Below are 20330 nucleotides of genomic sequence, written 5' to 3' on the forward strand. Positions count from 1 at the left end.
ATCTGGAGAAGATCTGGCACCAGGACATAGTCAGTGTCCTGGCAACTTCCTCTGCTTCTCCCATGAGGACAAGAAGGGTCCCAGTCCTCCAGACTAGTGCTTGCAGTTGGCCCAGGGGAGCAGCAGATGTCCTCCCAGGACAGGGGCGTCTGTGGTGGAGAGGTAGAGGAAGATGAGACTTTGGGTCTGAGAGGGGTTTCCATGTCTTTCAGAGAATTTGGATGGGTAGCGTGATTTTTTATAAGGTGCCAGCAGCGGGCCAGTTCAGACTTAGGTGAGAAGGGACACTTGTCCTGCATGAGCTCAGAGACGTGGATTTTGCGCTTTGACCAGAAGAGCACGGAGAAGGGTCTGGAGGATCCAGACAGATGGTGATGATGATGATGGTGGTGAGAGCGAAGAGGCAAACACTGTCCTACAGCATCCTGAAACTTCTGTCGCAGAGAGCGGCGACTCAGGGCCTTACGACACACAACGTCCATGTCTGCAGATGTCAGTCCATCTCCTAGAGCGCTGCAGCTACACTTGCGCTCTCTCCGCCTCCTTGAACAGGATGTTGACCGTGGACCGGCTTCCTCCATCCCATCTGCCTCCAGCCCTCCAGGGCTCTGCTCACTGCTCCGAGAGCTGCGGGAGCGTTTCTTTCCCCTCCATATATAACTGTCTGCACTCCAACTGCGCAAGCCAGACTTAGGACGTGTGTCTGAGGTCCGCGGCTTCTTTTCAGACATGGCTGCTTCCTCCTCTTACTGTGTGAGATCAGATGTCAGCATTATAATCACATTATTGCTGTACCTCTCATTTTCAGAAACACACTTAGGAAATTACACTTAACACACTTATGTAAGTGGAAGGAGTCATCCACCCAAACAGCTTCAGATGCATTTAGCAGGTTTGGGTGGACCACCATTTAGAGTTATAAAGTAAGCATTATATGCCATTCACTTTAAAAGACTAGTTGGAGACATGCCCTTTGTCATCTGGAACCTTCTATTACAGCTGTTGGAACTCGCTTTACTTTATTTCTTATCAGATCAGGACTGAACAGTAAAAACACAGCCTGCAGATTCTGTGAAAGTTATAAAAAGTAGTTTATTATCTTCCAAGATGGCAGTATTTGAATATAGTTAAAGATGTTTACTTTGGTTTGGGAACTCCTTTAGCTTAGTGAGCTTGGAGTTTGCATTCTATGTAAACACAGATTACGTATAAAAATGAACCTAAGTGAACAGAAGGTGATGTTACGAGCTCATCAGTCTTTGTTCCAATCAACTATTAACAACAACTATTATGGAATAGACTGTCTTACCTTCCATACAAGGTCAAAAACACAGCATCACATCCATTTTAGAGCAGTTGTTTTACACACATCAGCAGAAATGTGTGACCCATGTAGCAGCAGTCTTCTGTCTGCTGCTACAGCTCCAGCAGACAGAAGACTGCTCTGCTTCCTATCTTCTATATAATATGCCAAGTCCCGAGGGGGCAGCAGTTTCCTCTTCGCCAGGGTTGGCTCTGAATGAATGGGGAGGAGGAGGAAGAGAAACTGGAGGAGGCGAAGGGAAGGAGGGGTTGGAAGGGGAGGAGGAGGGAGAGGGCACGTATGGGTGGGATGGAAGGGAAGGGTGGTCTCAGGTTGATGGCAGGGACATCCTCTTTTTCTCTCTCTAACACACATTTATTGATTTATTGTGTACCCCCCATCCTCCCCACACACCCTGAAACACACACACACACACACACACAAACACCACATTAAAAGGGAAGCGATACAAGATAAGCAGCAAGAAAGTGCTTATTCATTCAGAAAGTACTTTTTTTTCTGCATGCAGCATTTAAGTCGTTTAATTTCATCACAGTCATATACTTTACATTTAAGCATTAAAACTACTTATATGAGGAAACTTTACATAAATACAGTGTGTCAAATAAAATTAAAGAAAGTTAAAATAAAAAAAAATAAAATAAAGCTGAAGGCCTGGCCGTTTCTTTCAAACCTCTGCCACCTGCATTCACTGTGGGCATAGCTCTGAATGTAAGATTTAAGTTTATGAGTTTTTGGGGCAAAATGTCAAAGTTCTACACCATGTTTAAGCCCCCAAATAGAAAAAATCCCCAAAAACCCATTGATTGGATAACATCGTAAGTTTGTCGGTTTAAATCCCTGCTGCTGAATGGACTCTTCTGTCGTGGTGATGTCATGCCCTCTGTGTGCCATTCAGTCTGAGGGCACAGGCTGAGGAGGAGATTTTGTAAGATCTATAATTCATGAAGCAAATAGACAGAAATTATTACTCCCCTCTGCCTCTGTTTGTATGTGTGCCCTTTCAGCTCTAATAGATAAAAGATAGTCATCAATAAATGCCTGACATCTCAGATAATGTAGTGACACTCGACTTCCTCTTAACTGAATATTTAATGCTGTTCACATCATCAACACAGCTCAGCAGGATGATAATGCCATGTGTTATGGCAGACACCAGATCAATTTATCTGACTGCAAACTTAAAAAAAAAAAAAACTCAAACCCAAACTTGTAAGTGTCTCAACTGTAGCAGCAAGGACGTGACTCAAAGAAAGACAACCAAACGGACACCTACTGTACTGTCTGACAGTTAATCAGCTTAGTTAGTTCTGCCGGATCTTCCAGAAGTGATTTGAGTCTGATGAGGATCATTGGAAGCTGCACCAAGTAACCTGGTTACATCACAGAGGTCAGGAGTGTGACTAAGTGGAACTGCAGTAAACGTGTACAAGTTTATACAGAGTTTAGCGCAGGAAGTATGAGGGTGAAATTAACCTGCTGAAGCCGAACCTGGACCATTTCAGAAGCATCGATCCCTGCAGCAGCAGCAGCAGAGCCAACAGCAGCAGTTATGAATAATTGATGGTGCTGTGGATGAATGGAGACTCCCTCTGCCTGTATTTTTATACAAAGTCTATTTTTTGCAGTTAGATGATCGGCAAAGCACGAAAGACACTCCAACAATTACATTTAATTATTAAGTTACAATCCCCAAAGTGTTTGATTGCACAGCAGTGAATGCTTAAAGTGTCTAGTTGGCTCTCATTCCTCAGTTAAGTATCCAGTTCCTGTTCATTTTCACAGTTTAAAAACAGTTTGAAAACATTTTCTTGTACAGTAATTAAAACTAAAATAACACTGTGCCTTGGCACTGAACACCAACATGTTCAGTCTCCCTTGACTATGGAGATGTTTGTGATGTTTTTAATCAACAAAAAAACCTAAAGGATCATTATTTGATTTGCCACATCCTGGGTTGTGATAATAATAATACAAAGACTGTGACAGTCAGGCTGTTAAGAGGTCTATTGTGATGATGCGTGTCATTAAAGTCAGGTGACCGTATCACAAACATTAAGACACTTTAATCAATATTTACTGTATTGATCCCAGATCAAATGACTATACACAGAATGACTGTTGGTGACTGAAGTCATTGTATGTTCCGGAAACATACTTGTTCACACAGAAAGCCCAGAAGACTACTGAACAGATGTTCTTATGATGCGTCTGTAATTCAACTCTGATGTTCCAAATATTCTAAGCCCAAAAGTCCATGCATTTGTAGCTGTGTTTTACTTTTATCTGTGTCTTTGAGTTAAAGAAATCTTGCAGGAAAAAAGGCCAACAGACAGAAATACAATCTAAATTTATCCTGAATGAAGAGGGTAGCAGTGGACTGAAAACTTTCAGGAAATTGGGTCACGGATCCAAACTTCTATTTGTAAGACACTGGCAACTGCACCGGATATGAGGGAACCAACTGCATTAAAATGCAAGACTTTATTTATTAATGACAGCATTACTTAATAATCCTTCAGTGTAGCTTCTCCTTCTTGTCTCTGTGTGTGTGTAAGTCTGTGCACTTTCACGAGTGCTGAGAGGCAGTACGATCATGTGAGCTACAGAGATGGTAAATTGAATCAGCAGTGAGTCTCTGGCTCCACCGGTCTCACTAGTTTCCATTGATCTGTATCAGAAGACAAATCTGACCAATGGCGGCTGTGCAGCCTCTCTCTACATCCATCTGCTCTCATTACTTCTCACTTAATCCACATCTTTTTATGGTGCCCGCAGCAGCCGGAGCTGTCAGTGGTCGCTCACACTGGGAAAAGTTTGTCCTTTTTCTTTAATAATGCATACCATTGTCTGTCATCTGTCTCTAGGGGTGGTTTATTTGTGGTACTCCAGTTTTTATTCACACACAAAGTCACTTATTTCTGTGTAGCGTAGTCACAGCAGTTACGGCTGGAGATCTTCATCTGCTGCGGACACACGAGCTTCTGTATCCTCTTTCCTCAGGGGAGATTTATTTATGCCTGCAGCCGCCCTGCTTCCCGCAAGCAAGGTGGATTCAGAGAGGCTTCTAATCTTCATCATATTAGAAGGAGTAACTCAAGCCCAGTGGGCCACCAGACGCACACACTCACATACTGTACATACATATGTTTATGAACATTTTTCCACACGTGCATCCCTGTATGAATGCATGGGGGGGGGGGGTTGGGTTTCTTTTTTTGTATGTGTACTGTGTTTTTTGTGCTGAAAGCCACGGTTTTAAATTTCACCTTTTATAAACGACCGTGGTATTTCTTCACTGTACAGAGAGGTGTAATCATATCGCAGCAGTATGTATAGCAGAAATTGAGATAAAGTCAATATTATAAGGAAGACAACTACAGTTTTTGACCTAAAAAAACACAAACTGCAGCAATAAAGAGAACCCTCAGACTATACGTATGTGAAGAGCATTTTAATTCACTTTGACGATCATCGCTGTGTGGTCATGAGATGTAAGCGACTGCCCAGTTGAAGTGTGTACTTACATGTATGCGTGTGTGTGGAGGTCATCATTGCCTTTAATCAATTTCGACCTGTCAAGTGAGGTACCAGTGTTTGGTGGTGATCGTTAAGAGGAAGTGTTATTTCCTGGTCCTCTTCCCTTCCCTGGGTTCAGAGATCAAAAGTCCAGCTTCACTAAAAAACATTAGTGGTGGCAGGTCAGGATGTGATGCTGCTCTGATTGAGTTGATGGTGCTTGTGATGTAATTTCTATTTATAATGGGTTTTTTAAACCGTTTTTTGATTAATTGACAAGAAATGTGCTTTAAAATAATGCTAAAATTAAAAACAAAGATCCTGACAGTTAAAATTGTAAAAACAAAAAACCCTCACATTTGCACTTGTTTTGTCACTGAATAGCAACTCTTCAGTGTACAACAAATAAATTTTTTTATTTTTTATTTCACCTGATATATTTCCTTTCGGTTAATACACAAGATATTCAGATATATTTCCAGATTTTTTAGTTATATTTCTCCTAAATATCATGTATTGATGCTGCTTCTGGTTTATCATTGTTGTTGTTGTTGTTACTATTGTGTGCTTTTGCAGCCTTCAAATTTATGTGCAAAGTTATTTCAGGTCTGATTGAAACCAGAAATGGCAGCAGCAGCAGTTTGGTCTCTGGGCAGGTTATTACACAGTGACAGACACCAGTGAACCCCGACAACCTGTCCGTCTCTTTGCATCTTATCGTCCAGCTCACATCCTGACCTCTAATGCAGGGACAAGAGCACGAGTCAGAGAGATCATTTAACAAAAAGAAGGCATTTTGTTGTGTAAACATTTGCAAACTGCAACAAAAATCAATAACACAGAGGATAAATTCCAGTAACCCTGCAGCTGTGCACGCAGCTTGTCTTACAGCGGAAGCACCGGAACGAGTGGAAAAAACACATTAGCATCCAGAGCCATTAAACACGGAACAGTCTGAATTCACCATTATGTTTAACTTGTTATAGTTCATGCAGATATTTAGTGTCAATAATACAATAACATTATGGCTGTTTATATCTTCAAGGGTGTTCTGCGACATTTGTTATTTAATTTTAATCCCCACTGAACTATTACAATATTACAATATAACATAGACACAAAAAAAGATTATTTCAATGATGATATTCTGGTACATGAACGCACGAAGTATTCCTGAAATGTCAACCATTGTTGATAAACCCGTCATTACGTAGCTCCTCTTTCTCCCCTGGATGCTACGTTACACTAAACTTTAAGAAGAGATTTTTTTTTACCTGGAAATTAAATGTTGCAACTTTTCAACTACATTTTTTTTTTCAATAATGCAAAGTGCCCATATGACATATATGACCGCATTGAATTGAAATATTATCATCACTGGTAAAAAGGGAAGAAATGATACTTTTGCATTTAACAACATTGTGCCACAGACATTTCCTGTTCTAAATGTTCAGTATCACAGTTGTGATTTGTGAACTAAGTGGAAGGATGTGGCTGCAGAATTCTGTGGCTTTTGGGTTGCATAAGATGACAGAGATGATTAACCCTTAGATGCACAAGATGGGTCAAAAATGACCCGACTCTGATTTCATTTTCAATGGCTTTATAATAAACCAATGTCATCATTCAGTATTCCAGGTAGTCCTCAATAAACTTGTTTTTGATCATGATACACGATTATTCTATTTGTTTTCTGTTTACACTTTTTGAATAATCATCATCACTAGAGGTCACCTTCGACTCTGTGCCTTTACCATTGACAGTGTCTTTACCATTATGGAAGTGTCTTAGAACCCTGTTTTCAAAAATACCTCTGATGACATAGAGGACTAATCTCTAATAAGTCCTTTGAAGAGAACTCAGACCGAGTCACTGACAGAGAAAATCTGACCATTGTAGGGACTGTTCTCCAGAGCAGCTATTCCACCTATCACGAAGTCGTCCAAGTCACAGGCAATTCGTAGCTCTGAATTCTGAATTGATGGCATCATAACCATGTCCAAAAGAAGTCTGTTGTCCTCCTGAGTACCACGCATGAAGACAAGGCATTGGATCATAGTCGGAGAGAGAAACCAGAAGTGATTCAGCAGATTGTTTGACCACAGATTAAGTCGTCATATGAAGCAAAATACCACTTTGATAAATTGGTCATTTTTGACTTGTGTGTGTGTAAACAAATACAAAAGAAGATAAAAATAATGGCCTGTACCAATTAAATAAAAAGTTAATTAAAGAATACTTAGAATGTTCAATGTTAGAAGACATAGATTTTATAAGATACATAAAAAAATACCCACTCAGCATGAAATCACATGCAAAATCATTGTAGGTCATTTTTGTGCATTAGAAGGGCTGTGAATATCCTGTACATCAAAGGGTTAATAGCATTGCTGCTGTGCCATGTGATGGCTTGCTTTGCTTCTAGCAAAATGACATAAAGGGGTTTTCTGTAGAGACATTTTGTTGTTTCTATAAGTGAACACGTTCTTTTTAAAAAAAGGAAACTGTTTTATTACTGTTACTAATTTTGACCCACCCTCAGTATTCAGCACAGCAGTGCCTTCAACAGAGCTGGTATCTGCTCCCACACAATCTGCTGAGCTTGGATTCTAAACACTTGGTGGAATTTGATATGTGTTCAAATCTGCTGTCAAACATTTTAATCTGATACTCTTTTGTTTGTTAAAGAGAGAGAGGCCTACAGGCTGCACTTATGACATATTTATGTTCTGTTCAGCCTTTCTGTTTACAGTCCTATTACTACCTGGGTAATAACGTGACTCATTGTTATGATATGAAGGCTGACTTGTAGAAAATTGTGTCTGCATATAAAAACCAAGAAAGCAAATATTGATCACATCCTTATTATCATACAAAGAGTACATCCGCAGAGTAACACTTCTCATGAATTATTCATCACATTATTTCCCTTGCATTGGGGGTTTTCACTGATTGTATGGCAGATGGTGGATCTTTTTTGCAATAATATTCCAAGCTTCATCATACGCATACACAATGACCAAATCACACACCACACGAATGGTGATGGACACATAAAGACATAAGAACCTGGACTTTAACATGTCATTAAAAGGGAATATTTACAGATAATATTAACAAAGAAACTTTTTGAAATGTTTAACATTGTAAACCACAGGAAGTGTGCAGGTCAATATCACACGCATTACCATCTTTGTCTTTTCATTAAATAATTTTCTTAATGTCTCTGCTCAGAAAACCTCAATAATAAAACTTGTTTTACAAGTTACAACATAAGTAACCTAACAAAATTAAATTCTGCTCTGTTTTTTTCTTTTCTTCAAATGTTTGTTATCATAGACATTGCATCAATTATTCTTTTTTTATTCTTTACATTGCATCAATTATTCTTTGCAGAAAGTGCGTTTGGTGGAACCGGACAGTAGGTGGAAGCATTGGGACGTGACAGATGGGACGACACCGATTGAATTAACGTACAGTAATAAAATGTGGCCTTTTTGTGACCAATAACCGACATTTGATCCAACTAGTAACAATATTCTGAAGACCTATTCCAAAATAATGTGATTTAGTCAAACTGTGACCATTGTATTATTTTTTTCTTAATGTCCTACATTATACAGTATGTCCCACGAGATTTTTTTTAAGTGACAACATATTTTTCTTAAAAGAAGACTTTAAAAAACAGTTTATTGACCTGTTAGATCATTTCTCACGGAGTAAGGGGTCAAAGACATTTGTCTTTCGTTTTAAACTCCAACATGTCAAATTAACTGTGTAGCGGTTTATTTTAGCTAAAGAAACTAGGGTAAACATACATGTTTCAAAATACACTTTTGTCCAGTCCTGGTGCATGATGTGTCAAAGAAAAAGGTAACATTTGAAAAATATATGAGGCTGCAGTACTGTGTGGGAATACTTTACCTTTCCTGCCTCCAGCCACAGGGAAACCAAACAGAACTCCTACTCACAGCCATTCTCTTCAGCCACTTTCATCTTGCAGCATAATCACAAACTCTGAAGGGAATGAAAATGGATATATATTCATTTTGCAAATGACACAGTGATCAAATTAATTCTGCAGCTTGCAATTTAATTCTCAAAGCCTTTATATTCCTGTTAAAAATACATGTAATATAAAATGTTTTAATAGAAAAAGAAGGTGACTGCTTTAAACCATTTATACTGTCTCTCTGCAACAAATGTCTGAACCATGAAACCAAAATTACTAAAGTAAACTTGTTCATCCAAGTCACTGGTGATGAAAATGTAGTGGCCACCAAACAATCTTTCCTAGGGTAAAAAAAAAACAAAATTCAAACAACAGTATCATCAAGACATCTCGTATTGTTGATTGGCTGCTGAGTATGATTCTGACATATCTTTGACCCTTATTTTACAACTCTTTCTGTGGAACGTGTTTTGACTGAGCAGTACAGTACAAAACAAGGACCACTGCATTACAACTTTAAATACAGCACCCCCTGCTGGTGAAAAAGGGGACTCGAGAAAACGGCACATGACAATTGTTATAAGGATAAAGGTGTGTATAGGGTACTTTCTAGAACATTTTAAGGTCCTGTTACACTTGTGTTGCTAAAGTATGTTCAAGTGGGATCAAATAGGTTCAAGCTCTATAAATAAAACGTACTGTATTATTTAAATATGAGTAATATTTACGGCACATAAAAGTAATCATGTTGTATGTTCTAATGTTGTATCTGTAACAAATGGCAGAACGTGATAACAGCACCGGGGTAATATCAATCAGGTAATTTAAATTAATTCAAGAAAGTGTTTGTGTGCTTGCGTGTGTGCGCGCGCCTGTAAGAAAGAGAGCGAGAGAGCGACAGACCTTGCTTTTTCCAAGATGGCGGCACAGCGAACAGCCGGCTCGGTTCGCTGACTGACAGGAGAAGCCTTGGTGGTTTGGACAGCTAACGGTTTGAACACGAGAGTAGAAAGAAAATACAACCAAAACACTCGCACCGCTTTCTCCAGCCTCTCAGTCCCCGTCGGCGCCGTAATGAATCATCACCGTTAAACGCCAGCGGCTGAAGTTTTGAGGACGAAATTGACGTTCAGGAGCTGGTGAGTATAATATGATGAGCCCTTATAATGTGACTGACTAACGGGGTTGATTCAGAGACCGGTTGCTTGCTGTTTGTTCTGACTAGAGCTCAATATATTTAAATATACCTCCTTGTTCTACGTTAGTTTGTGTTTATCATTAATTAATTTATTAATTTATTTATTTTACCAATGACAGTTCTGACCCGACCATGTTAAACCTGAGCGCTCACATGCGTGACCTCCTTACTAGCTGTTTACGTGCCACAGGTTGTTTGCAGTAAATTAATGAATATTTCAGTTAGCAGTGTCAGCCAGACACTGGTCAGTTACAATGCATTACACCTCAGATCGTCCACCGATCCCCGCTCTGCACGTTAACGTGCGACCATTCTGGGCTAAAAATAATCCAAAACGGTGCCCTCTGCGTTCACATCCCCTGCGCCTATGGATATTTTAGGTTGCTGCGTTTGTGCTCGCAAAATGTCAATGACCTTAACTCTTATTTCAGGTAGCGACAATCGAATTGCGAAGAGGTAGATGGTAAATTTCAGTTATATATAGAGTTTTAGTATTTGATTATTTAAAAAATAAATTGCAGTTGTGTGATTATTTTACTTCGGTTTTTAATGTTTGTAAACATAGTGCATGTTGTTACCCTAGCCTTCCGAAGGTGGTGCTATTAACGGATTGCAAAGCCTTGATTTTATTTAATAATCGGTAAACCTCCGGGAGAGATTTTTACTTGTAAATGTTAACTAAAACAGGTTGTCACACATTGTCATATGTTCTGAAAAGACTGTCAAATTTTCATTCAACTCTACTGCTTGTACGTCATGGAAAGTACTGAAGTCCATTTACCAGGCTAAATGTAGTCTAATTTTAACCATATATCAATTTAACTGTGCTGTATATGTACTGTCAGACATTAAGTACCCTTTGGTCAAAAATGGACTGCCAAAGCAGGCAGGATCATGCCCTACAAAAACGTAAACAATGTGATTTGAACTGTAGAAGGTTGTATTTTAGGCAAAGGTAGCACTAACAGCTGAAACAGGAGACATTCTGAAGGTTTCCCTTCCCTTAAATTTCCCCTGCATGCATCACTGAGTGATGTCTCACTAGAACGGGCAAGTCTTGTCAAATCCTCACTGTGACAAAATACTCCAAAGCATGTCATTTGAAAACTACAACTCACATACCAGGATGATAACAAACACCATTCTGCTATATAAAGTTTTTCCAGACTCTAACTACAGTTGACATTTTTTGCACATGTACCATATTGTGTGAATGATGGATAGTGTGATTGTGTGTTTTCTCTTTTTTCATGCCTGTTCTTGTTCAGAGGACACAAGGGCGCCTGATAGGATAAAAATGAATGAATGGGGAAGACGTTCATATTCAGGTACATGTCTGGTACATGTTAGCAATTTTATGGTCAGGCTGCTTAGCAAGCTTGACTTGGCTGCACAATTTTGTGCTTGCCAAGGTCAAAGATGAGGTTTTAACACCAGTCAGTTAAAGATCAAAGAAACTCACAGCTAGACAGTGGCAGCTCTGCTGATTGAAGACTCCAGGTTCAGTATTTCTGGATTCCCAGACATTTCCTTCAGGGTAAGCGCCTGTTTTCCACTAACTCATAGCAAATATATCCTCTGTGGCAGAGGGGATGGTTATAATACAAGACATCTAAGGTGTACTTTGTGACATTGAATAATTCAATGAACACAAACATACCTAAATTACTTTTACCATTTCAAACTGTCAGAAAATCAGTCCCCTTTTTCTTTGTGTTAAACAAAGAATTTCATTTTTGAATGATATGTCATTGTGTGTCATAACACAATACCACTATGTCTCAAGTGAAGAATGTATAAAGGTTGTCCATTTGACAGTCAGTGGATTTTAGCTTTGTTATTGGTAATTGTTAATGTTAATGTCTGCATTTTGTGCCAGAAACTGCAGATTATCCAAGAGATTTACTGTGGTCAGTCTTATAATTGAGTTTGCTTGTGTCCACAGAAAATGTTAGTCAGGTAATTACTTACTTGGAACGATTTTGCCGTGAAGGGATAGATTCCAGGGGGAAGCTGAGGTGTATCTGTACAAATGCACAGATTGGAGTCTGTACCTGTTATTATTATGAGTAAGATTGTCTTCAAGGTTGAGTTAGTAATAATGTCAGACCTATATATATATATATATATATAGGGTTCTATCACCAATTCCCAGTAGTAAGTGCTCACTGCTTTCATTTAAAAGAATTTAAGAGACGATGACTATCCAGATAGACCAATGCGTATATAGTTGGTAGGGGTGATTTTGATTGATTTTAAATGTAGTTCCCTCTGTTCCAATTTCAGTAACTTCATGTTAAGCATGTAACAACAGTGGGTTTGCTATGCTGACAGTTTTTCTGCAATTAAACTGTAAAAAACCTCAATGTATTGTTGTGCCTGTAGTATTGCAGTATATTGCAATACATATCGTATCCTTGCCCCTTACCCTGCATCTTGATGTGTATCGTATTGCCAGATTCTTGCCAATACAAACACATAACTGTTAGCATTGTTAATTAACATTTCTTGTTCTCTTTTCAATAAATGAGTCAAAACATCACCTCTAAGCCACGATCAAGGCCTGTTGGTTAATTGGCCATTATCCAACATAACATTCCTTAAAGCTATAATAGCCAGTTAGCTTTTTGCCTCAAAAAACAAAACAAAACTTGTCGCAACTATAGGAATATCAAACACTGATTTTCTGCCTCTCTGATGGACTGCAATGATCATAGCTTCAGTACACATTGTTTGTTATGCTTTTAAGTTTTATCTTGGTCATAACGACACACTTTCTATTATAATTATTTTAGCAGTAGCTTTATAACAGAAAAAACAAAAACCTAGAGTAGTTGTTACAATATAGTATTTGGGTCTAATAGTACAGTGCTGAACATAACTGCAGGATCTGCACTGTTCTCTGACCTCCTTTTTCTCACTGCAGTTAAAATGTATCTCTCTCAAAAACTGTGCCCTATAACTAGTAATACACAGTAGCTTGTCATGTTTTTAAAGTTTAGATATGTGTGTATTCTTTCAATATATGCATATATACAAACAATTTAATGTAATTTATTCATAAATAATAGCCATATGAGTGTGAGTCATGTGAAAGTAACTAAGGATTTTTCTCTATGTAAGTCCAAACACTTCTGCAAGAAAAGAGAATAGATATTTTGAAGAATACAGGGGGCATCTCACCACCACCTGTTTTTATCTAGTCTAAGAATTAAAGTTGAGGTTCTTTTTAATATTCTTTCAGTTTTAAGAAAGCCAAAAAAAGTCAACTAATTTCAAATACCGGATAATTAGAGAAAAATAGTTTTACATCTATCTGACATTCCCTTGCAGAACCAGTAAAAAGGATAACCTGCAGTGGTTTTCAAAGGAAAACAACGTTATTGGTTCTTAGAGGGAAAAAACTATACACAAGCACTAATCAGCTGTAATCGCAGGGTATTTTCTGTGGTGAGAGAAGAGATGTACTCTCAGATAGTGGGTGGCATCAATTGCTGGAAAGATGAAGGATTCTGAGCTCATCACCTAAGCAGGGTGGGAATTTATTTTCAATAGACATTTACATTTTTAAACATTCTTCTAAGCCAAACCAAACAATTGAACACATAAACCACAGCAATGAACTCTGTAATGTGGTGACTGGATGCTGGTGATATTTATTGTAGGCACGGTGATTATTTGAATGGTGGTTAGATTCAGTCAAAAAATAGAGAGAAAAAAAACTCCCAATCTTTTGAAGTTCCCATCATTGTTTTTATTTGTCTTTCACCATATCAGCCTTTGCTCTGGAATGATTTCACTAATAAACCAGACCTATGTAAGAGAACAAAGTAAATTATTACAACACAGTCTGTTGTTTGTTTAAACCCCTCAAACACACATCTCAAATATATAAAAACATCAAACCAAACACTAAATCAATAAACGGTTGGCACGTTAAACACTAAAGTCCACTAAAACATGGCTTAGACATAGCAGTAGGACCAAAGTCATTTTGGTCACTGCACAGCATAAATGCTGTGTTTAAATCTTTCATGTCAATTGCCCAAAACTTGTAGAGTGCAGTCGGTTGTGCCATTTATGGCCAATAGATGGTGAGATTCTGCAGAAAATAAAATAAGAAAATAAAAACAGCTAATTTGGTCAAGATGCACAAGAGACAACATTTAAACCTGTGATATTTTGTTGATCAGTGATGAAACTTTAAATTTTATTGAACATAAAAACTGACAAAAATATAAATATTATTGTAACCTGTTGGAGCATGTCTAGTTATTTTTTGTGTTATTGCCAACATTGTTCATGAAATGACTGTTCCGTGTTCTTCTTTGCAAAGTCAGTGGGTGGCCTAGATTTTGCTGTGTTTGGTTGAGTTGTTCCCTGAGCAGTCGGGTAGTTTTGATGTGTGCTGTGGCCAACAACAGCCTCTATTGAATCTCGTTGTTGGTTTGGACACCTGTGACCATCATGACTCCATCTCATCTCACATCAGCACTGACTATTCAGTGTTCACAGCAGCACAAGTTTTGATTCATAGCTAAATGGCAAATACACATTTTGTTTTGGAAGGGGTTGGGAAAACTGTTAATTTTGATTGGATACAAATTTAAGCAGACTTGCTGAGCAACCAGTTCATGTTTTTCAAATGTTTTCAAATGTTTGTTTTATTCAAACAACAAGCTACAGGCAGCTTGCAAGTGACGCATAGAGACCCCTGGTGTATGTGATCACTCTCTCCAAACTGTACACTACCACCCTTAAGAACACTTTTCTGCTAACCAGGGAATTAAAAGAACAGGTCTGTGTCATCAAGTTTCTTGGAGACAGTGTTTCTTCCCATAGGCCTCTCTGTCACTACACCCCAGTGCTAATACTGTACACAGATACAATCTGGAGGCTACACAAAATAAACTATAAACTCCCTTTAGTACATACATTATAATTTTGTCTGTGTAATCTCTGAAACTCTTTGTCAGAAAAGCACTGGTTATTATTTACTTTCGTGGATTACCGTTTTCTACCTCTTTTCTCTTGTCTTGTGAGATCAAGCTAAGTGTGAAGCTTTGCCAATGGCACCCCGGTGTTAACCCCACCTTCATCTGCTTGTGACGCACAGGTACTTATCTGAAAAAAATCTATCTAGAGAAAATTCACAACGTTGTGAAGAGGTGCTTCCAATCGTCACTGTTCTCTGTAGGTGGGCTAGGCAAAGCTTCTGCTGCGTATGCCCCAACTTGCTTGCTCTTCAAAGTTCTTGGCAGGTCAGCATTTCAACTTACTTTACTGCCACCTAATGCTAAAATATATTTTTTTTCTAACCATCATCTAATATCTACAACTGTTTGGTTTCGCTTTTCTTTGAATAATAATTTCTTTTTGTACGATTTTCTTTTGTTTTGTGCTTCATCAACATTAAGTAGTGGCATTCCTTATAGTTTCGTTGATTGATGAAACAGTGTTAAATGTCAGGTAAAGAGACACATGTCCACATGTGGAGAAAAAAAACAAAACAAAAACTCTCACCTTGATCGTATTTCCTCCCAAAATGTTACATGACCTTATGCAGTGTGAGGTTTTGAAGGCAAACACCCACCCCTCTGGGCTAACTAGAAGCAGATGCTTGGCTTGTGAGGCTTCTTACTGGCTTGTGTTTATGTTCTTATGCACATTCCTTTTCACCTCCTCCACGTGTCTGCCCTGCTGTGGCAATCTCTGTGCAGGATGTCTATACAGCTGGGCTCAAGAGCAGTGACTTGGCTGCTTGAAGCCTTAAAATAAGATTCCCTTTGGTGAGTTTTACTGGTCCCTGTTTTCATGAACTCCACAGCTGGAATTCGCACCCCTGTCCTTTTCCACCCATGGAGAAGCGACTTGAGGTCTGGTTGGGTCTGGACATCTTATCGAACTCCTCCCTGAAGTCTTGCTGTGGTCATAAGTCATTGGGTTTAGGCTGGGAAGCATTGTCTATGGCTCTGGCACCAGGCCCTCCATGTGGTTGAGTTTAAAGTTTCTGCGTCTGTTGTGCTTTTCCTTCAAGTCTACTCCTCTTGATTCTCCGGCGCCTACGCTGTTTTATATCCTGTGTGATTAGTAAAGAAAGTCTGACTAGCACATATAATCTGCACATTCTTGTAGTTCCCAGCATAAAGTATTTTTTTAAAGATAGCCACATCATTTGGGATATTTGTTAACAATCTTGAGAAGATCTTTTATTTTACAAAGACATTGTGCAGAGTCCTGGAGAAAGCTGGCATTTAAAGGCTGTGCAGTGAGTGACCTCGTAACATGCATAATTTCAAAACACAATACTATAGTGCTTAGATTCAAATTCTGAACTTGTCTGCCTTTACAATTTCACAGCCTTTTGTATCAAGAGGAATCAGCTGTGACTTCAGTCTGGGCGTTTACTTGAAGATGAAGTCAAGCTTTTCTTTCAAGATTGTCCTGCAAGTGGAATAGTAGGGCAGCCAGGGAATTTGATTATTTGGAATAGACCAGTTATGTGATTATTTATTTAGGTTCTCAATCATGGTTCAAGCACAATACCACTGAGTGCTATCATGAGAAAATCTATTATGGAGCTCTTTATTAAACAAAATAGTCACACATTTTAGTATCCTGAGTTTAGGTTTCTTTTAATTGAAAGCTAATGGCTTTGGTTGTTAGGTACACAGGCCACAGTAAAACACAAAAGGTACTCAGCTGGTTTTACAAGTTAGTTTGATTTTAATGTTCCATGTCTTTACTCACTTGTCCATGAATAAAGAACACTAACAAAACTTTTATTAGTGAAAGTATTCGCACTTCACTTCCTGAAACAGGTTTATATTTTTTAAATACTATGAAAACAAAAAATAAAACTATTAAAAATAACAACTAAAGCTTAGTACTTCTACTCTGTTCTGTCTTGGAGCTGAAATTATATTAGTTTAGAGAGCACAGTGTTAAAGACAACACTTTCAGTTCTGGTTTTGCAAGAGCTTGTGTGTAGTTCACTTGTTCTCTTCATGTCAGAGTGGGTTTCTGTGGGTACTCTGGCTTCCTCCCACAGCCATAGTAAATGCATATTGGGTTTATGTTCATTTAAGACTTTAATTTAATCATAAATCTGGATGTCAATGCTTCTTCAGTTCAGTACGGTTGTCCTCCGTCCCTTTCCACTGACATTTGTTTGTACGCGTAATCCAAGTAATTCCTGCTTCTGATATAGGCAGACCTGGATAATGAAAGCTGACAGAAAAAACACAAACTTTAGGATGTTTACATTTGTACTTTGCTTTTATTTATTCCAAGCTTTCTAGTAAACTTTATATTTTTTCAGTTTTTAGCCCACCTGAAAATAGTCACCGAGAGGCTGAGCACAATCTATTTAGAAATCATGATCTAGTTGCATTTTTTACAAGCTCTACTACTCGACTGAGTAGCCAGATGTCCATTTCTGCCTCTTCATTTGCTCCTTTGCATAATTTAGCAATTTGTTAAAAACTGTTTTCAGTCACTTGATTTCCCAGAGGGGTGCGCCTAGTTTGTAGGGTATGGTCTTAGGGTGTGGGCTTCTTGCTTGGTGAGGAAAAACAAAAGCTCTACAACATTTTACTTTCATATTGGCGACTTTATTATGGTAATGTTTTTCCTTGTTAGTAGCTGTTCTTGTAATATATAAAATAACTGCTTTATACATAATTTCTATAGCTTTTTCTTATATAAAAGTGAACACATCAAAAATCAAATCCTGTCATCTGGGTGATAACTTCAGTGTGTTGTAATGTGTGTGTCCACAGACATTTAAATGCCTGCTCTGTGTTGCACAAGAAGCTGGACAGAGAGTGTGGTCTTGGACTCAGGATAATGTGCAGATGTGAAGCCCTCTGAGCTGAAGGGTCACTCATTGTTTGATCACTTGTTGTGCAAGTGTTGGCCAAATTCAGAATAAATGAAAAATAAGGGATTGGACGTGTAAGTGTCACTAACAAGGGATTAATTCTCAGCTCAGTGCGTACCAAACAAGGGATTAATTCTCAGCTCAGTGCAGTGTGACTTTATTCCCATCAGTTTTTCACAGTGAGGAAGTGAGGGTTTGGATTGAAATCCACTGGTGAGATAAGTGTTGCTATAAGTATTAGAACATGGTGTACTAGCAACTTTCCCACCATCTGTCAGCACCTACACGTGACAAGTAAAATAAAAAAAAAAAGTACATTAAATAGAGTCACTGTAAGGTATGGAATATTCATGAATCTGACATATAGCCTGCTTTCCTACACAATCCTACATTATATGTTTACAAAGATAGATATTGTCTGTTTAGAGGCACAGTATATCCAACCTGTATTCAGCTCAACTGATTGTATTCCTATGTCCAAATTCACCTTGCTGGTTAAAAACAAATGTGTTTTTCTGGAGCCACATTTTGTCCAGTGGCTTCACGATCAAAGTATATTACCATTAAAAGGAAATTAAAAAGGAAGTACAGATCAAATACTTTTTTAAAGCCCCAAGCCGCAAAAGTTTTCAATTAGCATTGGATTTAATCACAACTTGGAATAGTTCCTCACTTATATCATCATTCCAAAAATCATTTAATGGTTTGGTCACAGAATAAGACCTGTTTATCATGACCCAGCAAATATTGAATTGCTCAAGTATTATGGTTAAAATACCAATGAACTTCAAAATTCAAAATTCTTCTGGATAAAAGGGCAACAGAAATGTAGGAACTTTCCTACACTAAACATTTTGGCTAGTTTTCATGAACTCTGACCATATACAGACGCTTTCCCTCTCTTCCCTGCAGTTGGTGTTCTACTTGCATTTGGAATATAACCCTATAGGTTCATATTATATTAGAAAATCAAGCTTCCCTAAAAAAAAGTCTACTTAAAACAAAATTGTTATTGACAATCTCTTTTGTTTTTTTGCAAAACTGCTTTTGCCTGGTCTTCATCAGAAAGTAGAGACTCTACAGGCCGGCAATGCCCTTCTTAAATGAGCGTAGTTTGAGTGAACTACTTCAATCATAGTGATTATCAGTCTGCGTGTTTCTCAGAAGGTTTCTAAACAGAACGATTTGATTAGTGCAGACCTGTGTGAGCAGCATATAAATGTGGAAAAATGTCCGTAAATGGCGCCCTGCTCCAATTATAGCTTGTGTCCTCTTCACATTTCACCTAACACTGCTCTGCCCTGTGATTGACATTCCCTCATAAAGATTTTTAACTGTCTATATTTCTGTCTTGCTTCATTAGCATGCCCACCACCCACAGAAAGTCTTAACTGCTACAAAAATGAAAAAAAAAAAACAATTTTAAATGTCTCTCTTTCTCCCTCTCTCTGTCTCTTCCCCCCTTGTCCCTCTTTATGTCTGTACAGGCAGTCTGCGGGGATGGAAAATGATGGAGGACAAAGGCCCTCGTGTCGCCGACTACTTTGTGGTGGCTGGTCTCACAGATCCATCCAAGCCATTGGACCAGGAGATCCATTTTGATGATGTCTGCCATAAGACGGCCAGGCCCAAAGCCCCTATCACCGATGTAGCTTTGGTGATCCGCTCCTTGGGCGAGGAGGTGCCACAAGGGTTCACCTGCATTGAGACCACACCAACTGGTCATTCAGCTGATCTTAATAATGGTGGACTCATGGCCCCTCAGATCTTTCTCTGCTACAGACGAGGGTGTGACAAGCCACCACTCACAGACCTGGGGTGAGTGCGCAATACAATGATATGAATTCTATTATACAATAATGATATAAATCAATGACTCAATGTCTATATGTCTATATAAGTCATTAAAAAAGGGGGATTTTGAGTGCTTTGGGATTCAAATGTTCAAACCAATACTCTTTTTAATCTCCATATTTCCTGTGAAAACTCAGCATTATCCACACAAAGGACCTTTTTGCACGGCTATTATAACACTTGAAAAGGCAAGTTCCCTGGACAATAAGATATTGGATTTCTGATGAAGGACTAGGCAACAGCACTAGAAAGCCAACATCACAGTTAGAGATTGATTGTACTTTCTAAACTCTTTAACTGCAGAGAGCTACGACTAATATTGGCATTTGCAAATGTGGCTGTTGATTTGATCTTATTTGTATGTCCTTGCTTTTTTTAAGTGATAAATGATCTCTCCTCAGTTTTGGCAGATGAGTGTAAACATGTACTTAAGAGACAGTGGAACTTATATTAAAAGGGAAACTAATACTCTTCAAAGATTCACTTGTTAGTGACTAGTACTACTTGTAGTCACTACTAGTTCTAGTTGACTAATTATTCTTTCTACAAACAAAGCTGCGATGATAAATAGTGATTTTTTTTAACCTTTACTGTCATTATG

At 38.5% G+C, this 20330-nt stretch overlaps 2 protein-coding genes and 1 long non-coding RNA gene across 7 annotated transcripts in view; 1 reads left to right on the forward strand and 2 right to left on the reverse strand.

Moving 5' to 3' along the window:
- The window catches only part of socs4 (suppressor of cytokine signaling 4), a 5979-nt gene extending 1483 nt beyond the window's left edge, over positions 1-4496 (reverse strand). The window contains exons 1-2 of the mRNA XM_025053537.1: positions 1310-4496; positions 3-749 (exon numbers count right to left, since the gene is read on the reverse strand). Of these exons, the coding sequence (XP_024909305.1) occupies positions 3-731 (729 nt within the window). The 5' untranslated portion in view covers positions 732-749; positions 1310-4496. The remainder of the gene's footprint in view (positions 1-2; positions 750-1309) is intronic.
- A 74-nt stretch (positions 4497-4570) lies between these two features.
- On the reverse strand, positions 4571-9833 carry LOC107988116 (uncharacterized). Its single transcript, XR_003048989.1, has 3 exons — positions 9699-9833; positions 8768-8860; positions 4571-6864 (listed from the first exon to the last, which is right to left on the reverse strand). It is a non-coding gene; the product is annotated as an uncharacterized LOC107988116 (long non-coding RNA).
- LOC103398368 (C-myc promoter-binding protein-like) overlaps positions 9743-20330 on the forward strand; it is a 37837-nt gene continuing 27249 nt past the window's right edge. For 2 of the 5 annotated variants that reach the window (XM_025053532.1, XM_025053533.1), the window contains exons 1-2: positions 12181-15254; positions 19363-19693. In XM_025053532.1, the coding sequence (XP_024909300.1) occupies positions 15218-15254; positions 19363-19693 (368 nt within the window). In that variant the 5' untranslated portion in view covers positions 12181-15217. Of the gene's footprint in view, positions 9935-12180; positions 15255-19362; positions 19694-20330 lie in introns of those variants that run through there. The other 3 variants (XM_025053534.1, XM_025053535.1, XM_008336964.3) reach the window with 2 other exon arrangements.

Source organism: Cynoglossus semilaevis, unplaced genomic scaffold (assembly GCF_000523025.1).
Source record: "Cynoglossus semilaevis isolate Cse_v1.0 unplaced genomic scaffold, Cse_v1.0 scaffold1033, whole genome shotgun sequence".
In the NCBI taxonomy this organism is placed as follows: Eukaryota; Metazoa; Chordata; class Actinopteri; order Pleuronectiformes; family Cynoglossidae; genus Cynoglossus; species Cynoglossus semilaevis.